The sequence below is a fragment of the Chrysemys picta genome, chromosome 8, assembly GCF_011386835.1.
Source record: "Chrysemys picta bellii isolate R12L10 chromosome 8, ASM1138683v2, whole genome shotgun sequence".
In the NCBI taxonomy this organism is placed as follows: Eukaryota; Metazoa; Chordata; order Testudines; family Emydidae; genus Chrysemys; species Chrysemys picta.
In genome coordinates, this window is record NC_088798.1 from 109970428 (window position 1) to 109995827 (window position 25400).

A 25400-nucleotide genomic window follows, 5' to 3' on the forward strand; every position below is an offset into this window, starting at 1 on the left:
GACTGCTCTGCAGTGCCCGTCCCTCCTGCAGCGGGCTCTGGGTGCATTGTCCCTGCAGCGGTGGGGTGGGAGCGAGGTGGCTGGGAATGAAGTGGGATGTATTTAAGCCATTGCCTCACAGTGGGGACTCAGGAAGAAGTGGTCGCGGTGGCACTCTGAGCTGGCGTGAAGGGATTTCTGCAGGGTTTTCTCGTGGCAGTCTCAGCCAGCTGCATGCCTTGTGTGTATCTAGCCAGGGGTTTGTCCCAGAAGTAACGCTGTGTTCCCTCCCCACACAGATCTGTGAGAAGCCGGGGGAGTTGTTGCTGTGTGAAGCGCAGTGCTGTGGTGCTTTCCACCTGCGGTGCCTCGGGCTCTCAGAAATGCCGAAGGGCAAGTTCATCTGCAATGAGTGTTCGACAGGTACGGCGCCGGGTGGGAGGGCAGGCCGCTTGCTGGGGGTCGCGTGGGGCTGCTTTCGAGTGTGCCATTGGCGGAAGGCATGAGACAAATGGCCAGGGCCAGAGAGCATGGAGAGGGCTGGGTAGCTGTGCAGTCCAGGCCAGGGGCTCCTAAGGAGCCAGCCAGTCTGGCCGGAGGTGGTAACTTTTTCTTTGAGAGTTCTGCTTCCCTTTCGCCATGTGACCGGTGTTCTCTCCTCCAGGCGTCCACACCTGCTTTGTGTGCAAGAGCAGCGGGGAGGACGTGAGGCGGTGCTTGCTCCCCTTGTGTGGGAAGTACTACCATGAAGAGTGTGTGCAGAAGTACCCACCCACGGTCATGCAGAACAAGGGCTTTCGATGCTCACTGCACATCTGTATGACCTGTCATGCCGCTAACCCAGCGAACCTTTCTGCGTCTAAAGGTAAAGAAACCCTTCTGTGCCTGCAGTTACTGGGGCTAGTCAGGAAAAAAAGGCAGGCGCCCCTTTCCTGCGTCCAAAGCATCTTTAATTTGGGAGCAGTTTGAGGTGCTCGGTGTCTCCCGCCCAGTGCCTGTTCTTTAATCTTTCGTCGTGGGACATTTTCTGTGAGCTGTGTAAATCTGGTCAGCAGGGGAAGGTGCCAGCCGGTGAACTTGCTGCTCTCTAGGGGTATGTCTACCCTGCACACTGAGCCTGGGCTCTGACTCAGGCTGGAATCGAAGACCCTGCTCCATCCACACATACACATCCATCAGTCTGACTCAGGACCTGGGTCCTAGGACCCTGCTGGGGATGCGGGGGGGCAGAGCTCAAGTTCCTCTGAAACTCAGGTGCACTCGTTGTCAATTTGCAGTGTGGACACAGCCCTGAGTCAGAAGGTCTGTGTAGTTCAGTACGGACACACTAGCATGGCTGAGAGACCTGGGTCCAGCAATTGTAGCCACAGGTTTATATTGCAGTGTGGATGCTCAGGCTGGGGCCAGCTCCCCGCTCTGGATGTGGCAACCTGGCGCCCAGGATGGCAGTGCCATTCGGGTTTGTCTCAGCTGCTTCTCTGGCCAAGCTGGGCCAAAACTGAGGCTTGGTCTACCCTACAGAGTTAGGTCAACGTGAGGCAGCGTACATCAACGTATTTATGTCAGTGTCTGCACCACAGTGCTGCTTCTGCTGCAGCAAGTGGCCCACTACACCGATATCATAACGCCATCTCTGCGAGAATGTCCATTTCACTGCTGGGAGGCTCCCTGCTGTGAAACTCAGCCCATCTGGGCTTGGGCTGTCAGCGTGAAGGCAGGTGGGGGGGTGGGGCTCACAGCTGTGAGCCGATGCCCACCTGACAGCCGGGGGGGAGCCAGCTGTGAGCCGGTGCCATGCTGCAATGCTGCAGGCTGTGTGCAGGATGGACTTGCTCTCCAGCCCCTCTGTACGGGGTGCAACACCCACCATTTGGGGCAGGCCATTCTTAGTTTAAACACAGGGAAGGGGTAAGTAGAGGCAAGGTGTCTCTTCGCCAAGTGACTCATTTCACCCTTTGTTTGTTGTAAGCCTGAATATTGACAAAACTAAGTTCTAGGAGCAAATTATAATTGTCACTTTCCCTCAAGTGTTTACCTGTGTCCAACCTTTTCCACCGCAAGGTCGCTTGATGCGTTGTGTTCGGTGTCCAGTGGCATACCACGCCAACGATTTCTGTCTGGCTGCGGGGACAGTGATCCTCGCCTCCAACAGCATCATCTGCCCCAATCACTTCTCTCCACGGAGGGGCTGCCGAAACCATGAGCACGTCAATGTCAGCTGGTGCTTTGTCTGCTCAGAAGGTGAGACCCTCTGTTCTCTGCCTAGTGTACTGTGAGCACTGCGGGGCAGGGCCTGCGCTGGGGCGATGCGGGTAGAGACAGAATGCAGGAACCAGCTACTTAGCAGGATAAAACTACTGAGGACAGGCCAGTTTGAGGCCCCCATTCTTGTCCAATGCCAGGTCAGGGTACTTGTCTTGCTGCCACCAGGCCTCATTGGATTAGGGTTTGTTTGTGTTCGAGACCGCCGTTCCACTCACTGGACAGCTGTGCTCCCAGGTCTCTGTATCCAGGCTGGGGGAAGTTGCTCAGGGCAGGAAATGAGAGAATATTCTTGATGGAAGGACTTTGCCCCTGGAACAGCTCCGCAGAAGAGCCTGAGTCTGTTTTCAGATGTGGTTGCACCTAGTCTTCCTGCAAACACCTCCCTGCAGGAACCCCAGGAGCTGAGAGACGGCCTCAGCTGCATGTGGCCATCGCTGCCAGCCTGAGCGAGGTGACGGGTACAGAGTACAAAGCCTGTAGGCTACTGTAATCCTGTTTGGAGGGACTTCAGTGGTGCCTAAGCCTTGGCCTGGCCCTCTGCATGGGAGAGATGAAGAGAGATCGGGTGGCTGGGCAGATGGAACGAGCTTTGTGTAAGAGCCTGGTCCCTCTTCCCGGCGGTTTGATTCGGTCTGGGAGCATAGGGGCCCGTGTTTTTGTGATGTGGCTCTCACTGCTGTATCGCTCCTGGATGCAGGGGGCAGCCTTTTGTGCTGCGAGTCATGTCCAGCTGCTTTTCACCGCGAGTGTCTGAACATCGAGATGCCTGAGGGAAGCTGGTACTGTAACGACTGCAAAGCTGGCAAGAAACCACATTACAAGGAGGTGGTCTGGGTAAAAGTCGGGCGCTACAGGTGGGTAAAAATAAATGTAGCTGATGTCCATGTTAAAGCTCTTCCTTGTGCAGCACTGACTATGCTGGGGAGATCTGGAGAGTGCTGGTTTCTACTCATGTTAATGCAGCTGGGTCTGTTTTTAAATCCACGTAGGCACCTGATAGTAGAACGCACCATTCCTCCCTGTTCGTTTCCTCTTCCCCAAGCCAAGCTTCTGCCCAACACTGCTGCTTTGTGTGAAGTACTGGAAGCCCCAGGAAAGTTCCTTTTCTCCTTCTCAGTGCCCCTAGAGAATGGAAAATCGCTGTTGCCAGCTTTTAGGGGCAGTGGTGTCAAAGCTTTGACCTGCTTTTCCTGTCCCTATCCCCTGTGACAGGTGGTGGCCAGCTGAGATTTGCCATCCTAGAACTATTCCTGTAAATATCCAAAAGATGAAACATGACATTGGCGAGTTTCCTGTGCTGTTTTTTGGGTCCAACGATTACCTCTGGACGCACCAGGCTCGGGTGTTTCCCTACATGGAAGGCGATGTGAGCAGCAAGGACAAGATGGGCAAGGGAGTGGATGGCATTTATAAGAAAGGTAACACATTTCCTCTAGGGAGGCACTAGGTGTCTGCTCTCAGATTGTTTTGGGCCAGTTCCTCTATGGTCCCACGAAGGGCATCCATGGTGTGGAAAAACGATGGTCCTCCCATAGTCAAGGTTGAAGCAAGGCTTGCAGAGTATCTCTGATTTGTGCCTCATACCCATAAGTGATCCCACCCAGAATAGTCAGAGGTCTGAGCTTATGCCAGGGTAACAAGCGACACCCAGCTCCTGAATTCCAATTTATTCCCGTTCTGCCACAAACTCTGCACCTCAGGTTCACCATCTGTAATGTGAGAATAATTCATATACACACAATATTGTAAAGCAGAATACACCAAACACCTAACACAACTCCTCAAGGACAAGGGATGCCACTAACAATCCACAGACACCTACCTTACAGCTACTCTGTGCCCCTTCAGTCTGGCCTTTTCCAAACTACCTCTTCCTGATTCCTGCTTGTGGGTGTTGGATGCAGCGGTGTGTTGTGCTGGAGGGGATCGTCTGATACAAGTAGTGATGGAAGGCTAGCATCTCGGGGCAGCGCTAATACCGCCCTCGCCCCCCACCGCCCTCAGTGGGGCTGCTAATGCTTCCAACTCGGTTCCTGGTAGCTCTCTTCAGTGACCCCTCCGATGGGGTGCTGTTACTCCACCTGGGGAACATCTCTCTTTGGGGCAAGGTAGCAAGCCACTGGAGTGGGCCTGCCCATTCAGAAACATGCATACAAACACCTGAGCACAAACATAGCCATGGAGAATATTCAGGCTACCTGACTTCAACACTAGCGCAAGGGGCTTCTTGTAACACAGCGTCTATTTTCTTTCAGCTTTGCAGGAAGCGGCTGTGAGGTTTGAAGAGCTGAAGGCACAGAAAGAACTGAGGCAGCTGCAGGAAGACAGAAAGAATGATAAGAAGCCTCCTCCCTACAAACATATCAAGGTGAGGACCTCACATCATCACCAGTTGGTGGGGCTAGAGGGAGGCCTGGGTCATTGCACGGAGCTGTTGGTGCAGGATATTTACAGACACACAGACATGCCTTTGCTGCTTGCAGAGTCCTGCACTGTGGAGCATGCCTCTGAAGGCTGATTAGCTACCCCCAGGGAGGATTGACAGGAAGGTTTGCAGCTTCCAGCAGTATACTGAAGCACTTCATCTGTCCTCTCTGCTACCTGAATTCATGTAGCAGCTGTTGTCACTGCTGGACATCAGTGCCAGAGGTGCTCTGATTTACTGAGACATCTCGGGGCATCTTTACGTAGCTAAAGGCCAGTCATATACAGTCCCGGAAATGTCTCTCCCCCATGTGGGTTTAGCCAGTGGCGAAGGAAAACACAGTTTTGTGCAGTTGTGTTCCAACCCACTGTTTGAGAACCACTGCGATGGAGGTGGGTCTTGAGGGGTTCGGAGGACAGCTCTAGTTACCAGTGAGTAACCTACTGGTGTTCATTGCAGAGGAGTGGATTCAGAAGGGATTGCAAGTTGGTACAAAGAACCGCAAAGGGCTTTTCACAAGAGAGTGTCTCTTTATTGCCTGCCTTTCAGAGTTCCTTGTCTTTAACCAAGTCAAAGGCCCCGCTTGTGCTACAAACAAGCCAATCTCTTCTCCATCTGGTGCTGCCCTCCACCTCCTCACAGAGATGTTTTTAAAGAGCTTCCTGGCTTAACTCTGAGTTTCAGAATGGGCCTTCAGACCCCAGCCTTGTCTAGTCATACTTGGGTAGGGAGTTAACTGCTTGTTTGCCAGTGCCCAGGCAGAGTCCCTGCAACCTATCACAGGTGTGCAGTCTGGGGTGGTGGATGGCACAGAACTATTGGGAGGCAACTTCTTCAAAACCAAGAGGCCACAAAGAGAAGCTACATTAAGGCCTGTCTCTAGGGAGTGGAGAACATGTTATTTCACACGGATGATGCGTGGGGCGTGCCACAGACTGGCAGTGGTAAAGCTGCACCTCTTGAGTGTAGCCAGAGGCTAGGGGTGAATGGAATTAGAGGGATGCTTAGACCTGTGTGGCCTTCAGTCCTTTGCTAGAACTGATATGCACTGTGACCTGTATGCTCAGAGGGTGGGGTTAAATGCAGCGTCGATTGTTCCTAGCTAGCTAACCGTGTGTGTGCACATTCCAAGGTAAACAGACCAGTGGGCAAGGTGCAGATCTTCACAGCAGACCTGTCTGAGATACCACGGTGCAACTGCAAACACAGCGATGAAAACCCCTGTGGCCTGGACTCGGAATGCATCAATCGCATGCTGCTGTATGAGTGCCATCCCCTGGTCTGTCCGGCTGGGGAGCGCTGTCAGAACCAGTGCTTCTCCAAGAGGCAGTACCCAGAGGTAGAAATCTTCCGCACGCTGGCACGAGGCTGGGGCTTGCAAGCCAAAAGGGACATTAAAAAGGTACCCATTATGTGTCTTCATTTTACTCTGTCGTAACACTGAGCCGGTCTTAATAGACCTCTTCCTATGGTTTCCATGACTTTCAATTGTCTGACCAAAGGAGCCCATATAGAAGAGACATGAATGACTTTAGTTTCCTGACCTGCTTTCATCCAGGTGGCAGGGATGTTCTAGCTTAGCTGGGGAAGTGCCTTGGGATCTAATACTCCCCGTGATAGCCTAGAAGATGGTTTGGTCCATCTGCTTATATGGCCCTCAGACACTAAAGCAGTGGCTCTCAGACTTTTGTACTGGTGACCCCTTTCACACAGCAAGCCTCCTAGTGTGACCCCCCCCCCTTATAAATTAAAAACACTTTTAAATATATTTAACACCATTATAAATGCTGGAGGCAAAGCGGGGTTTGGGGTGGAGGCTGACAGCTCGTGAACCCCCCCCCCCATGTAATAACTTCGCGACCCCCAGTTTGAGAACCCCTGCACTAAAGTGATGGGCACTAAGATAGCAGGCCCTAGACTGGGTTGAGATTTCCCAGACAGGGAGCACTGAGCTTCCATTCTGGAATCTCCAGGCATTCTTCACATGGGGATCTTACTTAGAAACCCAGGTCATAATTAGTGTCTGTTAGGGAAGCCCTCAGAAAAAGGGCAATGTCTTTGGGAGAGCAGTAGTGATGGCTGAAGCTAGCATATCTGGATGTGGGGGAATCCCCCTACTTCCCAAACCCCTATCTTTCTAAAATCCAGAAGTCTAGATCTGCTGCTGGTCAGAGAGGTTTTCTCCATAGTAAAGAGGGTTGTGTTAAACAACAAAGGAAAGCAGAGAACTATTAAGTTGAATAGAGGACAGAGACGTATGTGTAAGGGCTGTTAGACAGCAGAACAGACTAGCAAAGGTGGGGTTGGCGTCTCCAGAGAAAGGAAGGCCAAACTCGGCCCCTGACCTGGCCTCTGTGGGCTGCCCGTGATGCAGTGTAGGTGGTTATCCCTGAAAACCTTCCATGTAACCTGTCTGTAACCACCACACAAGGAACCGGCGAAACTCAGATGCTGCAATGGGGGTGTCTTTTGGTAAAGGTGGCGCAGTATTGTACTCACTGTGTTTGGTGGCCTCTTGAACAGGTTTTACTGCATGGGATAAATGCCAGCAGTGTTCAGACCAGGTGCCCTGTGCTCTGCGATGTTGCAAAGCTTGTTGCTGATTGTGTTCCAGGACCCAGGCTGTGTATCCGTTCTACCGACAGCTGTAATTCAGTTCTGGAGCAGGTGTCAGTACGGAATTCTGTAACACACTAAACCCAAATTCACTTTTCTTTATGCTGTCCCTACATGTTTTATTTTCAAATAGAACGGGGTAATGGGTGACTATATTATTAATAGTCCTACGGAATAAATTTTTTGAAATGTATGAAGTTGCTGCAGAATCTAGGTGAAAAGTGCTGCAAAGTACCCGGGGTCTAGTCTTTAATGAAATGAAAGTATCCAGAGAGGAAATGGATAGCAAGCTTTGTTAGCACAGAAGTGCCTCCCCCCCCTCCCCCAAAGAGTTCTGCTTCCGTCAGCAGCAAGTCCAGAGCAGCCGCCTGCTACTTTTTCTTTTGCAGGGTGAGTTTGTTAACGAATACGTGGGAGAGCTGATTGATGAGGAGGAGTGTCGGGCACGAATCCGCTACGCACAGGAGCATGATATTACCAACTTCTATATGCTGACTTTGGACAAGGTACATGATGGGCCTCTCTCTTGCCAGTATCTTAGACCAGTGGCTCTTAATCTTTCCAGAGTACTGTACCCCCTTCTGAAGTCTGAAATAAATAGGATGAAATTCAATAAGGACAAATGCAAAGTACTCCACTTAGGAAGGAATAATTAATTGCATAAATACAAAGTGGGAAATGACTGCCTAGGAAGGAGTCTTGCAGAAAGGGATCTGGGGTTATAGTGGATCACAAGCTAAATATGAGTAAACCATATAATACTGTTGCATAAAAAATAAAAGCAAACATCATTCTGGGGTGTATTAGCAGGAGTGTTGAAAGCAAGACACAAGAATTAATTCTTCCACTCTACTCCGCACTGATAAGGACTCAGCTGGAATGTTGTGTCCAGTTCTGGGCACCGTACTTCAGCAAAGATGTGGAGAAAGTCCAAAGAAGAGCAACAAAAATGATGAAAGGTCTAGAAAACATGCCCTCTGAGGAAAGACCTGAAGAATTTTGGTTTGTTTAGTCAGGAGAAGAGAAGACTAAGAGGGGACATAAGTCTTCAAGTACGTAAAAAATTATTATAGGGAGGAGGGTGATAAATTGTTCTCCTTAACCTCTGAGGACAGGACAAGCAGCAATGGGCTTAAATTCCAGCAAGGGCGGTTTAGGTTGGACATTAGGAAAAGGTTCCTGTCAGGGTGGTTAAGCACTGGAACAGATTGCCCAGGGAGGTTGTGGAATCTCCATCACTGGAGATTTTTAAGAGCAGGTTGGACAAACACCTGTCAGGGATGGGCTAGATCAGTGGCTATCAAACTTTAGCAACCTGAGGACCCCCATTTTTAATTTAAATTTTTTTGATAACCCACAAGTCCCCTGCTCAGCCCCAGGCCCTTCCCCCAAGGCCCCAGCCCTGCCCCTCCTCTTCCCTCCCTTTCCCGCCCCCTCCCCCAAGTGCTCTGTCCCTGCTCCTCCCTCTCCCTTCCAGTGCCTGCTGCACCTGCTGAACAGCTGTTCCCCATGTGCAGGAGGCGCTGGGAGGGAGAAGGGGAGGGGAAGGAGTTGATCAGCGGGGTCCGCGGACCCCCGGGAGTACCCTCGCAGACCTCAGTTTGAGAAGTGCTGGTCGAGATAATACTTAGTTCTGCCTCAGTGCAGGGGATGGGATTAGCTGACCTCTCGAGGTCCCTTCCAATTCTACCATTCCATGATTCCCCAGTGCTCAGATGTGATGGTCACAGAGGCCATATAGGCAGACAGGCAATAGGGTTTCTCTAAATATGATTTCTGCTCTTAATGGCTCTCTGTTCCTGGGTCCATGGTGGATCCAGCCTAAAGTGTCTCAGGCCACCCCTGCTAAGATCCTGAGGCTGCCTTTTGTTCACCAGAGCACAGTTCCTTTCTGGCTATGGTCCGAGAAGGAGCCTGCTAGGATGGTAACTTGCTGATTGTCAACTCACAGACCTCACAGCACTGCTCCCCTCCCCCTTCACGCCCTTTGTCTACTCTCCAGCCTCAGGTCCTGGCCTTGTGCCCTGTTCGCTTGTGGCGATACCCACCCCAGCAGAGGCGAATTCTCCGGGTGTCTTTGGAGCAACTATAGAGGGGTCCAACTGCTTCTGGACAGTCAAGTTTTCCCACACTGCACCAAGAGCAAAGGGCTAGAGTGGCCACATTTTGGGAGGGTGCTAAGAAGCCTGGTGCTTGTACTCGGGCCCACATAGTGCAGTGTAGACGCTGGAGCCCCAGGTTGGGACTCGGGTTTCAACAATTCCTAACCTGGGGTTACAAATGAGTTCAAGCCCTAGGTTAACAAACCCAGAGTCTGCTAACTCAAGTTCTGCTAACCCTGGGCTTACATTGCAGTGTAGACAGACCCTTAGGGCACTGTTTGGGAGCAGGGGATTCCACTGGCTCCAGGCCTCCCTTGATCACAGGGGATCAATAGCGCGCTCTGCCCTTGCTCCACTATTAGGTGCATCATTGAGCTTCTGAGGCTCCTCATGACTTGAATTCAAAGCACCAAGCAGAGGCTTTGGTCATTCTCTGCACTCGTGCTGTCTTGGCTGCTTCTCTGTCCTTCTCGTTTGCCTTTCAGAGACAGCAGAAGTGTCTCAGGAGCTTTCAAGTGCTTATCCACTGCAGCCATGCAGTGTCTCTGTGCACAGGCATGCCTCGTGCGTGGCGTCTCGAGGCCCTGACTGAGACGCGCTCGCACCTGCCTCCATGAGCAATCAGGTCCCAGAGTGAGCGCCTCAAAAGCCCTCCTGGGCTTCGACTTTTCCAGTAGTTGCACAGAGCTGACCCAGAAGCCTGAAAGGCGTCAGAGTCTCAAGAAGCACAGGTCAAGCTCCCCAGTTAGGTGTTGATGGGTGACTTGGCCCATAGCAGCATGAGTCTGACAGGATGGAACCTGAAGCCTCCTTTCTTTCAGTGGCATCTCAGGTCTTTTCACCCACATTGTTGCACCAAAGCACAGTCCCAAACCTGAAGGTGGGCAGAGGTAATTGCACCACAGACACGCCGTGTTCATTAGCGTGATTGTTACAACCTGATCAGTGCTCCGCCAACAGGCATCGTGGAAGGCAAATGAAAACTATCACTGTGGACCACACTGTCCTATCCTGCCTGTCACTCCGGCCCATAACCTGGTGTCATCTTCGGCTTGGCGCTCTTGCTAGGGCCTCACATCGAGGCTGTGTCTAAATCTTGCTGTTTCTTTCTGCGTAGCGCCTAAGAGACGGCCTTTCCCAGCCATCCGTCCAGCTAAAATGCTCATCCCAAGCTCTCGTCTTCTCGATTACTGCAGCCTCCTTCTTTTTGGATTTGAAAAATGCGACCTTACCCTGCTCGTATCCATTCAGAACAGGCCTTGACCATGTCACATCTCCCTTTGCACCCTCCACTGGCTCCCCCTGCTCTAGGGCATCAAACACAAGCTGCCTGTCTTTGCTTTCAAGGCCCTTCATGGCCTGTCCTAACCTTCCAATCATCTCATATTCGCTATCAAGCCATCAGTGCTCACCTCTGATTGGCCCATGACCTGCGCTGCCCACGTGTTAAATGTTCCAGCAAGCTCCCTTGTGCTTTCCTCTGTGCTGCCCCACATGCCTGGGAGGAGCTACCTCATTATCCACCTGCAGATACAGTCTCGAAAATCTCCTTTGCTGTGACAGCTGTAAAAAGGTTGGCAAGAGTTAGACTAGCGGTGCGCAGAGACCGCCGCCTGTCATGTTGACCATTATTGTCTGATTGTTTACTTGTACGCCCCCAGCTGTCTATTCATTTGTTGTTTCTTGTCTTATACATAGATTGGGGCAGGACCGACCATCTTGTGACTCTTTCTTTGTACAGCGCCTCACACAATGGGGTTCAGGTCCACACCTAGGGCTCCTCGGTGCTTCAGTGATACAAATAATAAATAAGAAGATGATTATGGAGCACAAGAGAGCAGCATAGGAGTGGTGCTGGTATGCCCTGCCGCCGCATGCTGGCCCGATACGAGCTCTGGGTTTTACCCTTCTGAGGAAGGAAAAGCTGGATGTGCCAGACAGCAGTCTCTTTCATTAGGAGGCCTCCATCTCCATTGGAGGAAGAGATGCTCGGGGGGTCGGGGAAGGGCAGTTCTCTGCATTTTACACTTTGCCTGCAAGCCTCAGCAAAGGAAAACAGAGTGCAGAAGCTTGTTTGGCTTCTGCCAGGTGTCAGAAGTGCACACGGTAAAAGGTATTGCCTGTAGAGCGTTGTAAAACACATACCCAGGCACTTAAAGCCAGCACTGAGAGTATTTCGTAACACGCTTTGGGGGCAGGGCAGGGCCTTTGTGGGGTGGCTCGAGCAGGAGACGGTGCATTAGAAAAGTTGCTTTTCCTTGTGATTTTAGGATCGAATCATCGATGCCGGACCGAAGGGCAATTACGCTCGATTTATGAACCATTGCTGCCAGCCCAACTGTGAGACTCAGAAATGGTCCGTGAATGGCGATACGCGGGTTGGGCTCTTTGCTCTTGTCAATATCAAAGCTGGTAAGGGACCTTGTTCTGTTGCTGATCCAGAGTTATCGATGGGGTGGAGCCTCTGGCAGGAAAGGGAAGGGTCTCTAGCGAGGGTCTGGAGCAAAGCCTCAGTACGCAAAGGGTGGAACACACAAGTGTGGTGGGAGCAGCAGAACTGGGGGATTAGCGAAGGCCCCCCGCAATGGAAATATTGGGGGGGCTGATGTATGTTTCCACCACCTGCCCCGTGTTTTCCACCCCCCAATATCTTGTGGAGGCAAGAGCGGGGCCCGGGTGTGTTTCCATCTCCATGCGCATGCGTGGTGGGGGGCAGAGGTGCGAGGGACCTGGAGGAGGGGCCAGAGCAGCTCCAGTGGCACGCAGCATCGGGTTGGCCGCTGGAGAGCAGGTAGGAACCGCTCTCCTTTCCCGGCAGACTATTGCAGCTGGGCCTGCCAGCGCTGGTGTGCGGGGACACAGTGTAAGCCCCCCCGCTAGCTGGGATAGGCTGGGGGACGGTGCAGGGGCACCTGGGCAGGGGGAGGTCAGTGCAGAGGGAGCCAGATACTGAGGTACTGCCCTAGGAATGGCAAGAACTGTCGGGATGCCCTGTCACAGCCCGGCTCCAGCTCCCGCAGCGCCCCTTGCTCCCTGTCTTTCCACCTCCCCCCTTCTCAGTGAGCGTCTGTGCCCCTGAGCAGAGTGGCACAGTTATAATTGCCCAGGGCCCAGCAATATGATTCCTGGGTTGCCACTGGCAAGCAAACAAATGCAATGTCAAAACCTGGAATGTGGCAGGTGATGGGGTCCACATCTAGTCACCAATCTGTGCAGATCTACCCTATGGGAGGGGGGAAGAAGCTGGTGCCCCTCCATATTTCTGCCAGCCGTGAGTAGGTTCTGGTGTTTCTTCAGTTCAGCAGGAGAAGCAGAACTTTTTGCCGTGTGGTTTGTCACAGTCCAGATGTTGCCTACTGATTTATTTTATTACCAGGGACTGAGCTGACTTTCAACTACAACCTGGAATGTTTGGGGAATGGAAAGACAGTTTGCAAATGTGGTGCTCCGAATTGCAGCGGGTTCCTAGGAGTACGGCCAAAGGTAGGACAGCCCTTCTCTGGCTTCTTTTTATTCCAAGGGCGCTCTTTGAATTGGAGTGGTCTGCTTGCTGCAGGGATACAGAAATGCCATGATAAATGCCACTGTATTTTCAAAGTGGTTGTGAAAATCCTGCTGGGGTTGAGATGGGCAAACATGCAAGTACATCACTTTAAGTTACCGGCGCACAGAATCTTAGACTTTGTTAAATCAGTGTAGGAACCAAATTCCAGAGCAGAGGACCCACACAGAGGGCTTGTCTGCACTAAGAGAAGTCATAAGTATCTTTCTCCACGGGTTTAGCAATAATACATGAAAGTTTACTAGTAAAATAGGAACAGAAACACTCTGTACATGCATCAGGGATGAGCTAACATCGGAGGAGAAACGTTAGCTTTTGGAGCGTCCTGATTTTTGAGCACTTGATTTCGTAACCTTAATGTGGCACTAACAGGAATTAATTTTTTAACTTTGAATGTTACTGTTTGCTTGGGATGGGGACTTCTTAACGAAAACATGCAGAGCCAGTTGGCCTGGCTCGCAGTCTTCGCCGGCAGAGTCTGAGCCGCAGCTGTTGAGTAGTTCCACATGCTTCCCCAAAGCAGCTTGTGAGCTCAGTGCTGTGGAGTTAGTGGGTATGTGCTGCAACCAAGAAACTGCCCCGTTGAGAGTTGAGTTAGACGCTGCACCGCCAAAGCCTCACAAGTTTACAGGCCAGGCCCTGTGTTCGCCACAGCAAGCTGTAGCGAGATCCCAGGTGTTGTGGCCTTGTGGTGTAGCAGATTGGAAATTCTTCAGCAGCCTCATTTCAATGAAAACCACAGCTTGTCCGCTCACTCCAGGAGAGCTGAATCGCACAGTTGTCTCCGTGAGCCCCTCGGTTACTTGTTCTGATATTCAGTTCAGTTGATTGCATGCTGTTGCCACGTTTTCAGTGCCCGGCGTGCCTCCTGTTTTTGCTGCATCATAGAAATCGGGGGAAGCTGGAGGTTTGGGCAGTTGGATGGGAGCAGCTGATGCGTTGGGCCTGGGGGGCTGGTTTGGAGTTTTATGATAAGCACATTATGGATGTTTCTGATAAAACAATCAGCAGTGAAATAGCGAATGGTGTTGACACTTAACTTGCCATTGTTGGGATCCAGAATTAACATCTCAGTCTGATGACTGAGGTCGTTCACTCCCTCAGAGGGATTGTTTCAGGCTATCTGCAGACTCAGGAAGACAGCACAGAACATAAGAACGGCCATACTGGGTCAGACCAATGGTCCATCTAGCCCAGTATCCTGTCTTATGACAGTGGCCCATGCCAGGTGCTCCAGAGGGAATGAACAGAGCAGGGAATCATCAAGTGATTCATCCCGTCGCCCATTCCCAGTTGCTGGCAAACAGAGGCTAGGGACATCATCCCTGTCCATCCTGGCTAATAGCCACTGATGCACCTATCCTCCATGAACTTATCTAGTTCTTTTTTGAACCCTGTTATAGTCTTGGCAAAGAGTTCCACAGACTGACTACATTGTGTGAAGAAATACTTCCTTTTGGTGGTTTTAAACTTGCTGACTATTAATTTCATTTGGTGACCCCTAGTTCTTGTGTTATGAGAAGTAAAGAACACTTCCTTATTCACTTTCTCCACATCAGTCATGATTTTATAGACCTCTATCATATCCCCCCCTTAGTCGTCTCTTTTCCAAGCTGAAAAGTCCCAGTCTTATTAATCTCTCCTCACACGGCAGCTGTTCCATATCCTTCTGTTTGTTTTAAAGGCTATCTTTAAAACCATAAAGGCTGGAAACGTTAAAAAAAAAAAAAAAAAAAATCAGCACTCAGGCCACTTCTACCCTGCAGAGGCTACAGTGCCGCAGCTGTGCCTCTGTAGCGTAGATGCTTCCTACATCGATAGAAAGGGTTAATCCCCCTCTCCCCTTGGACGTAGTTAATCCACCTCTCCCCTTTCCACTGATGTAGGAAGTGTCTAAGCTACAGAGAATTCTGACATCAATCTAGCCACGTTGACAGTGGGGGCTAGGATGACCGAACTACATGTTGCACAGGGTGCAAAATTTTTCACAGCCATGAGAAATGTAGCTAGATCTAATTTTTAGGTGTAGACCAGGCCTCGGAATGTGCAGAATAATTCTTTAGCAAGGAGTATATTTCACAGCAAGAGAGTATTGCAGGGTCTTGCTTAGAGTGATCACCTGCTTTCACAACTGCCCTTGCTATTCAAATACCCTGTGTTCCGTGCAGTCACTCCCTGCATGGCATTCACCTCCTGCTTCCCCCCCCACCCCCACCCCCAGATGCCCAGGCTCAGGGGCAGGACAAAATCTGGCCGAGAGGGTTATTTACATTAAAGTTTGAAGTTTCAAATTCAGCTGGTCTTTTAGTTATTCCCTCGATGGTGGTCAGGTTTCTTGTAGTGGGGAACAATGTGTGTCAATAAATCCTCTCATTACTCACCAACTTCCCAGGGGTATGTCAAGCTGTCCAGAAACAATCACCTTTTGGCAAAATCCAAGTATGGAAAATGTTAGCTGAAAAAGGAAAGGCTTTGTAAGAGTGGGAACCGCTGCAACTGTACCTAGAGCAGTTACAACTGGTGTAATAGCCCAGCGGTCCCACCAGAAAAGGGGAGAAACTCAGCGTGTCAGAACATAGCCAAATAATGAAATACGTCAGTCTGAGTTCTGTTAAATTCTGATCAGCATCATTCATCAGAGAGAGCCATCTAGTCTGGCAATCCTCAGTCTTATTTCCATTGTGTGTTACTTTGCCATTGCGAAATACAATGTAGTGCACATTTACCAACCCGCTCAGTGCAAAGCTTCTAGACCGTTTCCAGATACAGTAACAGCAACAGACAGTTAACGTGGGGTTCATGAAACATTTAGAAACAGCTGTGTCAGATGCCAGTATGTCTCAGGTTTCAGTGGCAATGTTGTTTTTCTAAGTATGTATCCTCTGCAAAGCAGTTATTTCCCAGAATGGGATGCTTTTCACTGCCCTAGATGGGGTTGAAAGCACCAGTCACATCACGTTCACTTCAGCATAACGCATGGCATGTATCATGAGAGGTATTAAAATGCACTACATAATAGGAAGCTAACATCCAAGAATCGCTGTCCATGGCTTTGATACTTTTCAGGGTAAGATGAAAGCAAATCTACTTTTAATTCTTTAATGTGTAAAAACACTTACATCTCTCCATTTGTTTAATCTCACTGCCTGGAGTTTGTCATTCAATCACCAACGTATCCGTTTTTGATTCTTGTTTACAAAAAAAAAAAAAAAGACGAGATTGGGTCCACGCCTACGGAGGAAGGTTAGTCTGGCGTGAAACCCAGGAATTCACGTGGCTTGGCCCTGCTGTGTATAAATGGAATTGTTACTCTGCTTTGGGTTTCATTCCAGTTTTTCCTCTGTTTGAACATGCAGAGTATCCCCAGTTGCCTTGTTTTGGAGACGACAGTTGTGTGCTAGATGGGCAGATCTCCTGTAGCAGGATACTTCAGCATGGCCTGTGCCACTTGCTTAAATCAGCCAGGGGGGGCAGAGAGAAAGGAGAGGGGGCAGAGACCAGTGTTAATTTGTATGATCTTACTTGCAGAATCCCCCTAACCTTACAGAGGAGAAGTCCAAGAAGTTCAAAAGACGGCAGCAGGTGAAGCGCAGGTCACAGGCAGAGGTCATGAAAGAGCGAGAGGATGAGTGCTTCAGCTGTGGAGACGGAGGGCAGGTAGTTTCGTGTAAGAAGACAGGCTGCCCCAAAGTGTACCACGCAGACTGCCTCAACCTGACCAAACGGCCAGCAGGTCAGTAATGCCTGGGGCAACTCCTCTGGGCTCTGCTCATGGGAAGGGAGCTGTATAGACCTGCACTGCTAGGCCTGGCTTGGGGAAAGCACATTCTCTGCTCACCAGCAGGAACTCACAATTGGAGCTTCTAAAAATTATAGATAGTAATTTTCCAACACAAGAGGTATCACACCCACCATGAGGCAATTCTATATTGGACCTCAGTTGAATAAAGTTGAGTTGATCACTGGACTGGAAGTTGGTGGTTACCTAGGGACCAGTGATCATGAACTGTTGACATTCAATGTGAGCTAACAGAGAACAGTCCCAACCAGTAATATATACACTGGGTGCTTCAAAAGGGCTCATTTCCCAAAGCAGAGAAAAATTATGAGCAAAATTGGGAGCTGGGGAAGCAGAAACACATTTAGGCAATAAAATGTGAATGAAAAGTGGGAGTTATTAGATGGCCCAAAAGCCACAACTCCACAATCAAGAAAGAGGAGAAGTTTGGTTAAAAGCCCATCCTGGTTCAGTGGCAAATTAGAAATAAAAAATCAATATATAACAAATATGAAAAAAGGGGGAAATATAACTTCTAATTTATATATTATTATTCTGAAGTTTAGAAAATTGATAAGGGAAGCTAAAGACAGCAGGGAAAAATCCATTGCTGGCAGGGCTAAGGTCAGTGAGGAGATTTTTTTAAATATATCAGGAACAAAATAAATCCTAGCAGTGGTATTGGCCCATTACTTGATGCAGATGGTAAAATTCTTCATACTGATGCAGAAGAGGAAGAAGTATTTAATAAATATTTCTGTTCTGTATTTGGAAAGATGCAGGATGATGTACTCGTATCACATGAGGATGATGAAGTATTTTCCAATCCATTAGTGACTGAGGAGAGTGTTAGACAACAACTGCTAGGGATAAACATTTTTAATTCAGCACCCAAGAGTCCTAAAAGTATTGGCTGAGGATATCGCTGGTCTGCTGATGTTCATTTTTAATAAATCTTGGCATACTGGGGAAATTGCAGAAAACTGGAAGAGTACTATTGTTGTGCCCATATTCAAAAAGGGCAAACGGGATGATGTAGCTATTTATTGTCTAGCAAAATAAAACAAAAGCTGATATAGGTTTTAATTGATAAATAATTAAAGGACAGGAATATAATTAATGCAAGTCAATGTGGTTTTATGAAAATAGGTCTTATCAAACAAACCTGATTTCATTCTTTGATGAGATTACAAGTTTGGTTGATAAAGGTAACTGCGTAAATTTAAAATACTTACACTTTTGTGAGGTGTTTGACTTAGTACCTGTAAGCGAGTCCACTCACCCCAGGCGCCCCCTCAGGACTAGATACGGCATTGCAGCTCTCCCGTGGGGCTCGTGCGCCCTGCCAGTGGTCACCAGCTCTGGAGTAGTACCTCAGCCCTCCCACTGGGTCACCGTCTTAAGTCCACTCCTTCTGGTGTCACACTTGTCCAAACTAAGGAGTCCCAAAAATGTCTGAATGCAAAAAACGATTCTCCTGCCCTCTATGGCTCTGTTCTTCAACCTGTCTTCGAGGTTCGGCCTGCAGCCCCCTTTGCTGGGGCTTGTAAGGGAACCTAGTCCCAACCTTGACTCCGGGCTCTGGCCCAGGGCCCTGTACTGTCCTTTTCCCATGTTGCAGTTTTCCCTCGGCCATTTCCTACCTTGCCTCTTTACTTCCCCTCTGGGGCTCTCAGTCTCTTCCCAGTTTTGATCAGGTCAGTCCCAGGTCTCCTAGCCTGGGGAGCTTGTCTCCCCACTTTGAGCTTCCTTTCTAGCACTGACTGGCCTTCTGACTCAGGGCCCCACAGAGACCACCTTGCTCCTTGCAGGCTCTTCCCTCCAGCTCTTTCCCCAGCTGGGCCCTGTCAGCTTTTTGTATACAGGAAATCCCCTGGGCCCTCACAGGTGGGGTTTGTCCTGTTATCAGGTTGGCGTAGCCCCAGGCTCTCCATCCCAAGGGCAAGCCACCCTATTACAGGACCACATGACGTTCTGCTTTTGAAAATGGGCACTTTACAATAGCAACACAGCACAGATTAAATGCCTTAAGAACTGGCTAACTGACAGAGTTCAAAGTAACCATAAATGGAGACTCGTCACTGAATGCAGGTGTTTTAGTGGGCTGTAGGGGCTGGTACTAGGCCCAACGCTATTCAACATTTTTATCCGCGGTCTGGAAGTAAATATAAAATCACTTCTGATACAATTTGCAGGTGACACACAGCCTGGCAGAGTGGTAAATAGTGATGAGGGCAGGGAGTCAGACAGAAGGGTCTGGATTGCTTGGTAAGCAGGCCCATTCAATCAAAATGGGTTTTTATACAGCCAAATGCAACCTTCTACATCTAGGGACAAGGCAGGCCGGCCGGCCATCACTCCTGAGTGGGCACCTGTGATTCTGAGAAGGTTTGAGGCACTCCTAGTGAACAAGCATGAGCTCCCAGGGCAATGATCCTGGGATGCGTAAACGGCAGTAGTGCGTAGGAGTCAGCAGCGGATTTTACCTCGGTATATGGCCTCGCTGAGAAGATACTGGAATGCTGTGTCCGTGTTTTTAAAAGGATGTTAGAAAATCGAAAAGGGTCAGAAAAGAGCCACAAATATGATTTGAGAGCTGGAGAAGTTACCTTAACTCTCTCATCATAAAGAGCTCAATTGTTTAGACTATTAAAAAGAAGATTGAGAGATGACTTGATTATGGAGTATAAGTACCTTCACAGGTAAAATATTGGGTACTACATGGCTCTGTAATCTAATGGGAAAACGGCATAACAAGAACTAATGGTGGGTGGCTAAAACCAGCCAAATTCAAATGAGAAATTAGGCCCCATTTTTTGACTGAGAGGGTGATTAACCGGTGGGACAAACTCCCAGGCACGTGGTGGATATTCCATCTCTTGATGTCTTCAGAGCCAGGCTGGTGCCTTTCTGGAAGATGCTTTAGCCAAACACAAGTGACTGGATTCCATACAGGGGTAACAGTGTAAAATGTAATGGTGTGTGGTACACAGGAGGTCAGACCGGATGTTCTAATGGTCCCTTCTGGGCTCAGATTCTATGAATCTGTAAACTAGAGGCTTTCGGTAGCCAGTGACAACCAGTGCTGTGTGTGCCCGGCTGGGGAGCGCTACAGACTGAATCCACAGAGAGGCCTGCAATTGACTCTGCTGCACGTTGGGGGTGATTGTTTTTCTCCAGGATGGTTCTGATACTAGCAGTGAGTGAAACTCCAAACTGCTTCTGTAAAGAACTATTGTCCTGTGCCCACAGGGGGAGACCAGAGAAACTCAGGGCTTGTCTACATTACCCGCTGGATCAGTGGGCAGCGATCGATCCAGTGATCGATCTAGTCTAGACGCGATAAATCACGCCGAGCACTCTCCCGTCGACTCCGGTACTCCACCAGAACGAGGAGCGCAAGCGGAGTCAACGGGAGAGCATCAGCTGTCGACTTACCACAGTGAAGACACCGCAGTAAGTAGATCTAAGTACGTCGACTTCAGCTACGCTATTCACGTAGCTGAAGTTGCGTATCTTAGATTGACCCCACGCGGTAGTGTAGACAAGCCCTCAGTTCCTTGTCTTCCAGTGTCTTCTCTCACATCAGTGTGAAGGGAGGAAGTTGCCCTCAAATTCACTCAGCCCTAGTTGAAACCGGAAACATCTGGAACCTTTCAGTAGGGGGTTAGCTCGAAAGCAGGACTTTCCTTGCATTACCCTGTGCTGGGGGAGTCTGGGTTTCCTTCTGTGCTTGGTGTAATGGTTCCAAGGCAACTGGTGCAGGAGCAGAGAAGGGAAATTTCTGGCACTGTTTTAGTGAGAGCCGTTACAAGCAGGTCTCCCCCGCCCTGGGCCGTAGCTTTCCAACTGGGTAGCTTTGTTACATTTCCTCCTAAGGTGCCTTTTCTCCTGTTTGTGCTGCAGGGAAGTGGGAGTGCCCTTGGCATCAGTGTGATGTGTGTGGCAAAGAAGCAGCTTCCTTCTGTGAGATGTGTCCCAGCTCCTTCTGCAAGCAGCACCGGGAGGGCATGCTCTTTATCTCCAAACTGGATGGACGCTTATCGTGCACAGAGCATGATCCCTGCGGACCGAACCCTCTAGAGCCAGGGGAAATCCGTGAGTATGTGCCTCCCACAGTCCCGCCGGCTAGCCGTCAAAACACGCAGCCCTCTGACCATCAGCCTGCAGCCCTGGGCCTCAGGCGTCCGCCTTCTGACAGGCTTCCTCTGGCCGTGGCCCTGAGGCTGCAGCCGTCGGACAAGCCCTGCTCAGCCGTGGCCCTGAGGCTGCAGCCGTCGGACAAGCCTTGCTCTGCCGTGGCCCTGAGGCTGCAGCCATCGGACAAGCCTTGCTCCGCCGTGGCTCTGAGGCTGCAGCCGTCGGACAAGCCCTGCTCTGCCGTGGCCCTGAGGCTGCAGCCGACGGACAAGCCCTGCTCTGCCGTGGCCCTGAGGCTGCAGCCGACGGACAAGCCCTGCTCTGCCGTGGCCCTGAGGCTGCAGCCGTCGGACAAGCCCTGCTCTGCCGTGGCCCTGAGGCTGCAGCCGTCGGACAAGCCCTGCTCTGCCGTGGCCCTGAGGCTGCAGCCGTCGGACAAGCCATGCTCCACTGTGGCTCTGAGGCTGCAGTCAGATAAACAACCCACCATTGTATCCCTGAGGCTTCAGCAGTCAGAGAAGCCTCTTTCCACCACAGGCCAGCAGCCTCCGCCCTCAGATGAGTCTCCTTCCGCTGCTGGAGCTCCACCGCCTCCTCCCGCAGATGAGTCTCCAACCAAGGGGCTGCAGCCTCTTCCCTCGGACGAGTCTCCCACCGCTACCCAGGTTCAGTGGCCTCAGCTGTTGGGCGAGTCTCCCATCAAGGGCCCGCAGCCCCTGCTGTCAGATGAGGCTCCCGCTGCCGGGGCCCTGCGGTGTCAGGCGGTGGACAGGCCTCCCGCAGCTCCAAGGCTGCTGCTGTCTGAGAAAGCGCTGAGGCCCGGGGATCAGCCAAAAGAGAGAGTAGTGTCAGCGGTGGAGCCGCAGCAGAAAGAGCGAACTTGTTTAGCTGAGGAGCAGACCTCTCGGCCTGCAGGGAAGGCAGTGACACACGTGGGGCAGGCACCTCGGCCCATGGAGAAATTGCAGACCTATGAGCCAATCCACTGGCCCACTGTGGAAGCACTGACGCCCGCGGAGCAGTCCCCTCGCACCACAGAGAAATTACAGACACCTGAGCCGCCGACTCAGGCTGACCGGGAAGTGGCATCAGCACCCACAGAGCAGAGCCCTTGGACCGCAGAGAGGTTACGTACATTTGAACAGATCCCCCGGCCTGCCAGGGAAGCACCAGTGCCCCCAGAGCAGGCTTCATGGCTTGCCAGGAACATTCAGACATTTGAGCAAATCTCTTGGCTCTCTGGAAAAGCACAGACACCCCTGGGGCAGGCCCCTTTGCCTGAGCAAAACATAGTGCTAGTCCATAACCAGGATTCTCCCCGTCAGGAATTGGCTGAATCGAAACCGAAGTGAAGTCAGTGAATGAGGCAGGCAGGTTGCAGTCGGTTTGTTTGGGGAGAGGGATTTTCTTTGTTTTGTTTGTTGTTCACGTCCCTGAGCCCAGCCTCAAGCCCAGGCGCTCTCATGACATAAGCAAGGACGTTTACCTAAACCGGAGTGTGGCCCAGCCACGGAAAGTGAGCATCAGCGACCTTTTCCTCTTCCTTTTAGAAACGGTAACGTTGAAATAAAGAGTCCACTCCGGATAAAATCTCTAATTCCATTGAAATGGTCACGTTCCTGATCTAGCGCGTCTGCATCCACAAGGGCTTTCCCAAACAGCTAAGTGGCCCTGAGGAAGCAATTCCCTTTCTCTTAACTGTTCTGAGTGGAAGCAGAACAGCTAGTCTGAACTGGGATCTCAGACGTTTCCAACGATTAAATGGTGCACAGAGTAATTGGACACGTGTCTTTGCTAGACTCTGAAGAGGGGAAGGGATTTAGCACTTGTGCTGCCCAATTCTCCTTCCCCACAGGGTTTTCCTTTGCAAGTGTTTGCCTGAGTGTGCGCATTGGTATGTGTCACCAGTGCAAGGCTTACCAAAACACAGGTGCTGTTGTAAAATGGCGGAGTCCCGTGGAGTTAGTGGAGGAGCCTGCTCCTGCCAGACTGTACAGTTCATTCCAGCGTGGGCAAGAGAACTGCTCCTGCGCAGGCCCTGTGATTGGGGGTGGGGGGAGAAGGTCTCTGAAGATACCATGTGCCAGGATTCTCACTCTTGGAACTTAGCTCTGTCACGTGGGACAGGCGGAATTGCCACTGCACATACAAAGCTGTGAGCTCGGGAGGCAGCGGTAGCAGGGTGGAGCGTGAGTAAGGATGCCGAGCACTGCCTTTGTCAGGGGAGAGGCGCTGCCCTCGGAACGCTCCAGGCAGTTCCTTCTTCACCTTGCTTGTTACCATGAACTAGCAAACTAAATAGTCTCTTCCTCCCCCATCTCAACCACGTGCTTAGGAGTCCTGTTCGCAGAGTGGCTGGTAGCCCTAGCCCAGTGAATTCTGTGGAATTCACTCCGTAGTGCAGAGTCAAGAAGCTACTTCAGAAGGCATGGTGTATCCAGAACGGAAAACCATGTCAACCCCGTTCCCCTTGGTTAGCCTCTGTATTTCCAACCAAAAATCCCCACAGGAGACTTGAATTACCTGGACTATGTTGAAGTGTTTGTGTGTCAGAAAACCAGCCCCTCAAGGTAATAGTTCTCACACTGGAACACAATGGCTCTAGCGCCTGGCTGGCCTCTCTCTTTTCCACTAAAGGTAGCTATGCTGGTGACTTGCCAGGCTGATATTCCGAATAGACCTGATGGAGGTAGTGACATTACCTGCCTGCTAAGGCAGGAATGCGCTCTGCTATGGCACTGATAAGGTGTGTGGTAGAATTCCAGGCAGGGACTTAGGAAGTGACGCTTGTGACCTGCGAAGCAGTGGCCAGGCAGTCTGCATTCGTGCTGCCCACGGTTAGTGCAGTGTGCTGTGCCATCGGGAAGCACTGTCTGATCAGCACGGCCTCCCAACACATTACCTACGTTACACGCCTGAGCGCCACTGACCTGGGCAGCAGGAGTCCAGCTTCAGCCTATGTCCCCCATTGTTTCAGAGAGAGCAGTAGGTCTCTCCCCAGAGGGGGGAGCCCTAGTTCGATACTAGCCCCTTTCCTCTGACTCGGGAACAGGTCAAGGCTGGCGTTCAGCTCGCATGTTCGCACTGCTCCAAGAGAGGGCGATAATTAGCTTTGTGGGTTTCTGTGATAGGGAGAGAGATCTCTGTAACAAGGCAAATCCTGCTCCAGTCTCCTTTCCAAAGTCAGCTCCCCAAGAGAGTCCCCCTCTGGGCAGTGCTGTCGTGTGTCTCCTCTCCAGTCTGAATCGCTTCAGACCCCTCTGTGTAGCTCGTGACTTGGAAAAGCTGTATGGCTTATGGAATCTTAGTGTTTAGTGTTTTTCCATGAAGACCTGCAGGTCAGTCCCTGATCTCTGCTGAGCTGGGGGAGATGCAAGCAGCTATTGTTTTGCGTGACTCCTGCACAGAGGGAATCAGGATGTCTCCTCAGAGCCATTGAGAGAGGATAAACTAAGGGCATTTTATTAAGTTTTTAAAATAAAAACAAAATTACAAAAAAAAAAAAAAGGTAATGAGGTTCCGTATGTTAAGTATTTATCATGTGTGAGAAGGAAAATAAATCTCTAATTTACATTGATAGCCCTTCCCATGAGCTGGACTTTGCCATGTAGATTGTGTGAGTAGGGTGTCCTCTGCGCCAGCCGCCCAGCCAGCGGAGCTAGAATAAGAAAAGACATCTGCACTGCTTTGTCCAACTCTGTTTTTGCAATGTCATGTGTTACCTAGTTATTTGTTTCATGAAAAATAAACTGTGAATATTTTTGGTGCAGGCTATTTTAAATCTTTACAATGGAGAAGTTCTCAGTGAGCGCAGGTTTGAAGAATCATTCTTATAAATCATGTGTTTAAATCTAGGGCGAGGTTCACAGCAGCAGAATCCCTCCAGCACTCTCGGCAATTATTTAGGAGCTCCCGTTTGAATAGTGAAAGTAGATTGCATGATATTTTAAGCCCCCAGCCTTATGCCACTCACTTGACTACACCACTGTTTCTCTTCCCTTCTCCCTCCAGACCTTTTCTGTACAGATCCAGTTTTCCAGTCCACCCATCTTCCAACTGACACGTTTCACAGAGCTGACTTTAGAATAGCTGTGCACCTGCTTGGTTAAATACAAATCTGCACTGGGAAATATCACTTAAAGGCAGTGTTTGTGTCAGTTTAGAAGTTAGTACAAATGCCTCTCTAGGTGTAAGAGTGTTTAGGAGAAGTGAGGAAACCAGGAAGCAGTTGTTCTGTATCAGGTGGAAGGGGCTGTGCAGTTAGTGGAGTTTTCCTCTCTGCACAGGGCTGAACACCCCACTCCCTGGGAGTGGGATGTGCCCCAGCCCCTTGGTAGCAAGCTGTAGAGCACTGAAGAACCGTGGCTGGTTGGCCATTTCTGTGTTATCCCAGGCTAGAGGAGGGAGCTTTTGATACTGATGGGAACATCTCTGTAAGTTAATATGATGGAGAAGAAATTAACAGCTTTATGTCCGAACCCTGTTGGCAACTTCGGCAAACAGGCCAAGGCCTGAAGGGATCTCTGAGACAGA

At 50.4% G+C, this 25400-nt stretch overlaps 1 protein-coding gene across 12 annotated transcripts in view; it reads left to right on the forward strand.

Moving 5' to 3' along the window:
- NSD1 (nuclear receptor binding SET domain protein 1) overlaps window positions 1-24374 on the forward strand; it is a 106227-nt gene extending 81853 nt beyond the window's left edge. For 8 of the 12 annotated variants that reach the window (XM_065555223.1, XM_065555227.1, XM_065555221.1 and 5 more), the window contains 12 exons: window positions 279-402; window positions 644-844; window positions 2041-2220; window positions 2942-3098; window positions 3457-3662; window positions 4500-4612; window positions 5802-6071; window positions 7675-7791; window positions 11658-11799; window positions 12764-12870; window positions 16478-16682; window positions 20634-24374. In XM_065555223.1, the coding sequence (XP_065411295.1) occupies window positions 279-402; window positions 644-844; window positions 2041-2220; window positions 2942-3098; window positions 3457-3662; window positions 4500-4612; window positions 5802-6071; window positions 7675-7791; window positions 11658-11799; window positions 12764-12870; window positions 16478-16682; window positions 20634-22219 (3408 nt within the window). In that variant the 3' untranslated portion in view covers window positions 22220-24374. Of the gene's footprint in view, window positions 1-278; window positions 403-643; window positions 845-2040; window positions 2221-2941; window positions 3099-3456; window positions 3663-4499; window positions 4613-5801; window positions 6072-7674; window positions 7792-8095; window positions 8338-11085; window positions 11245-11657; window positions 11800-12763; window positions 12871-16477; window positions 16683-20633 lie in introns of all 12 variants that reach the window. The other 4 variants (XR_010589964.1, XR_010589966.1, XR_010589963.1 and 1 more) reach the window with 4 other exon arrangements.
- The last annotated feature ends 1026 nt before the right edge of the window (window positions 24375-25400 follow it).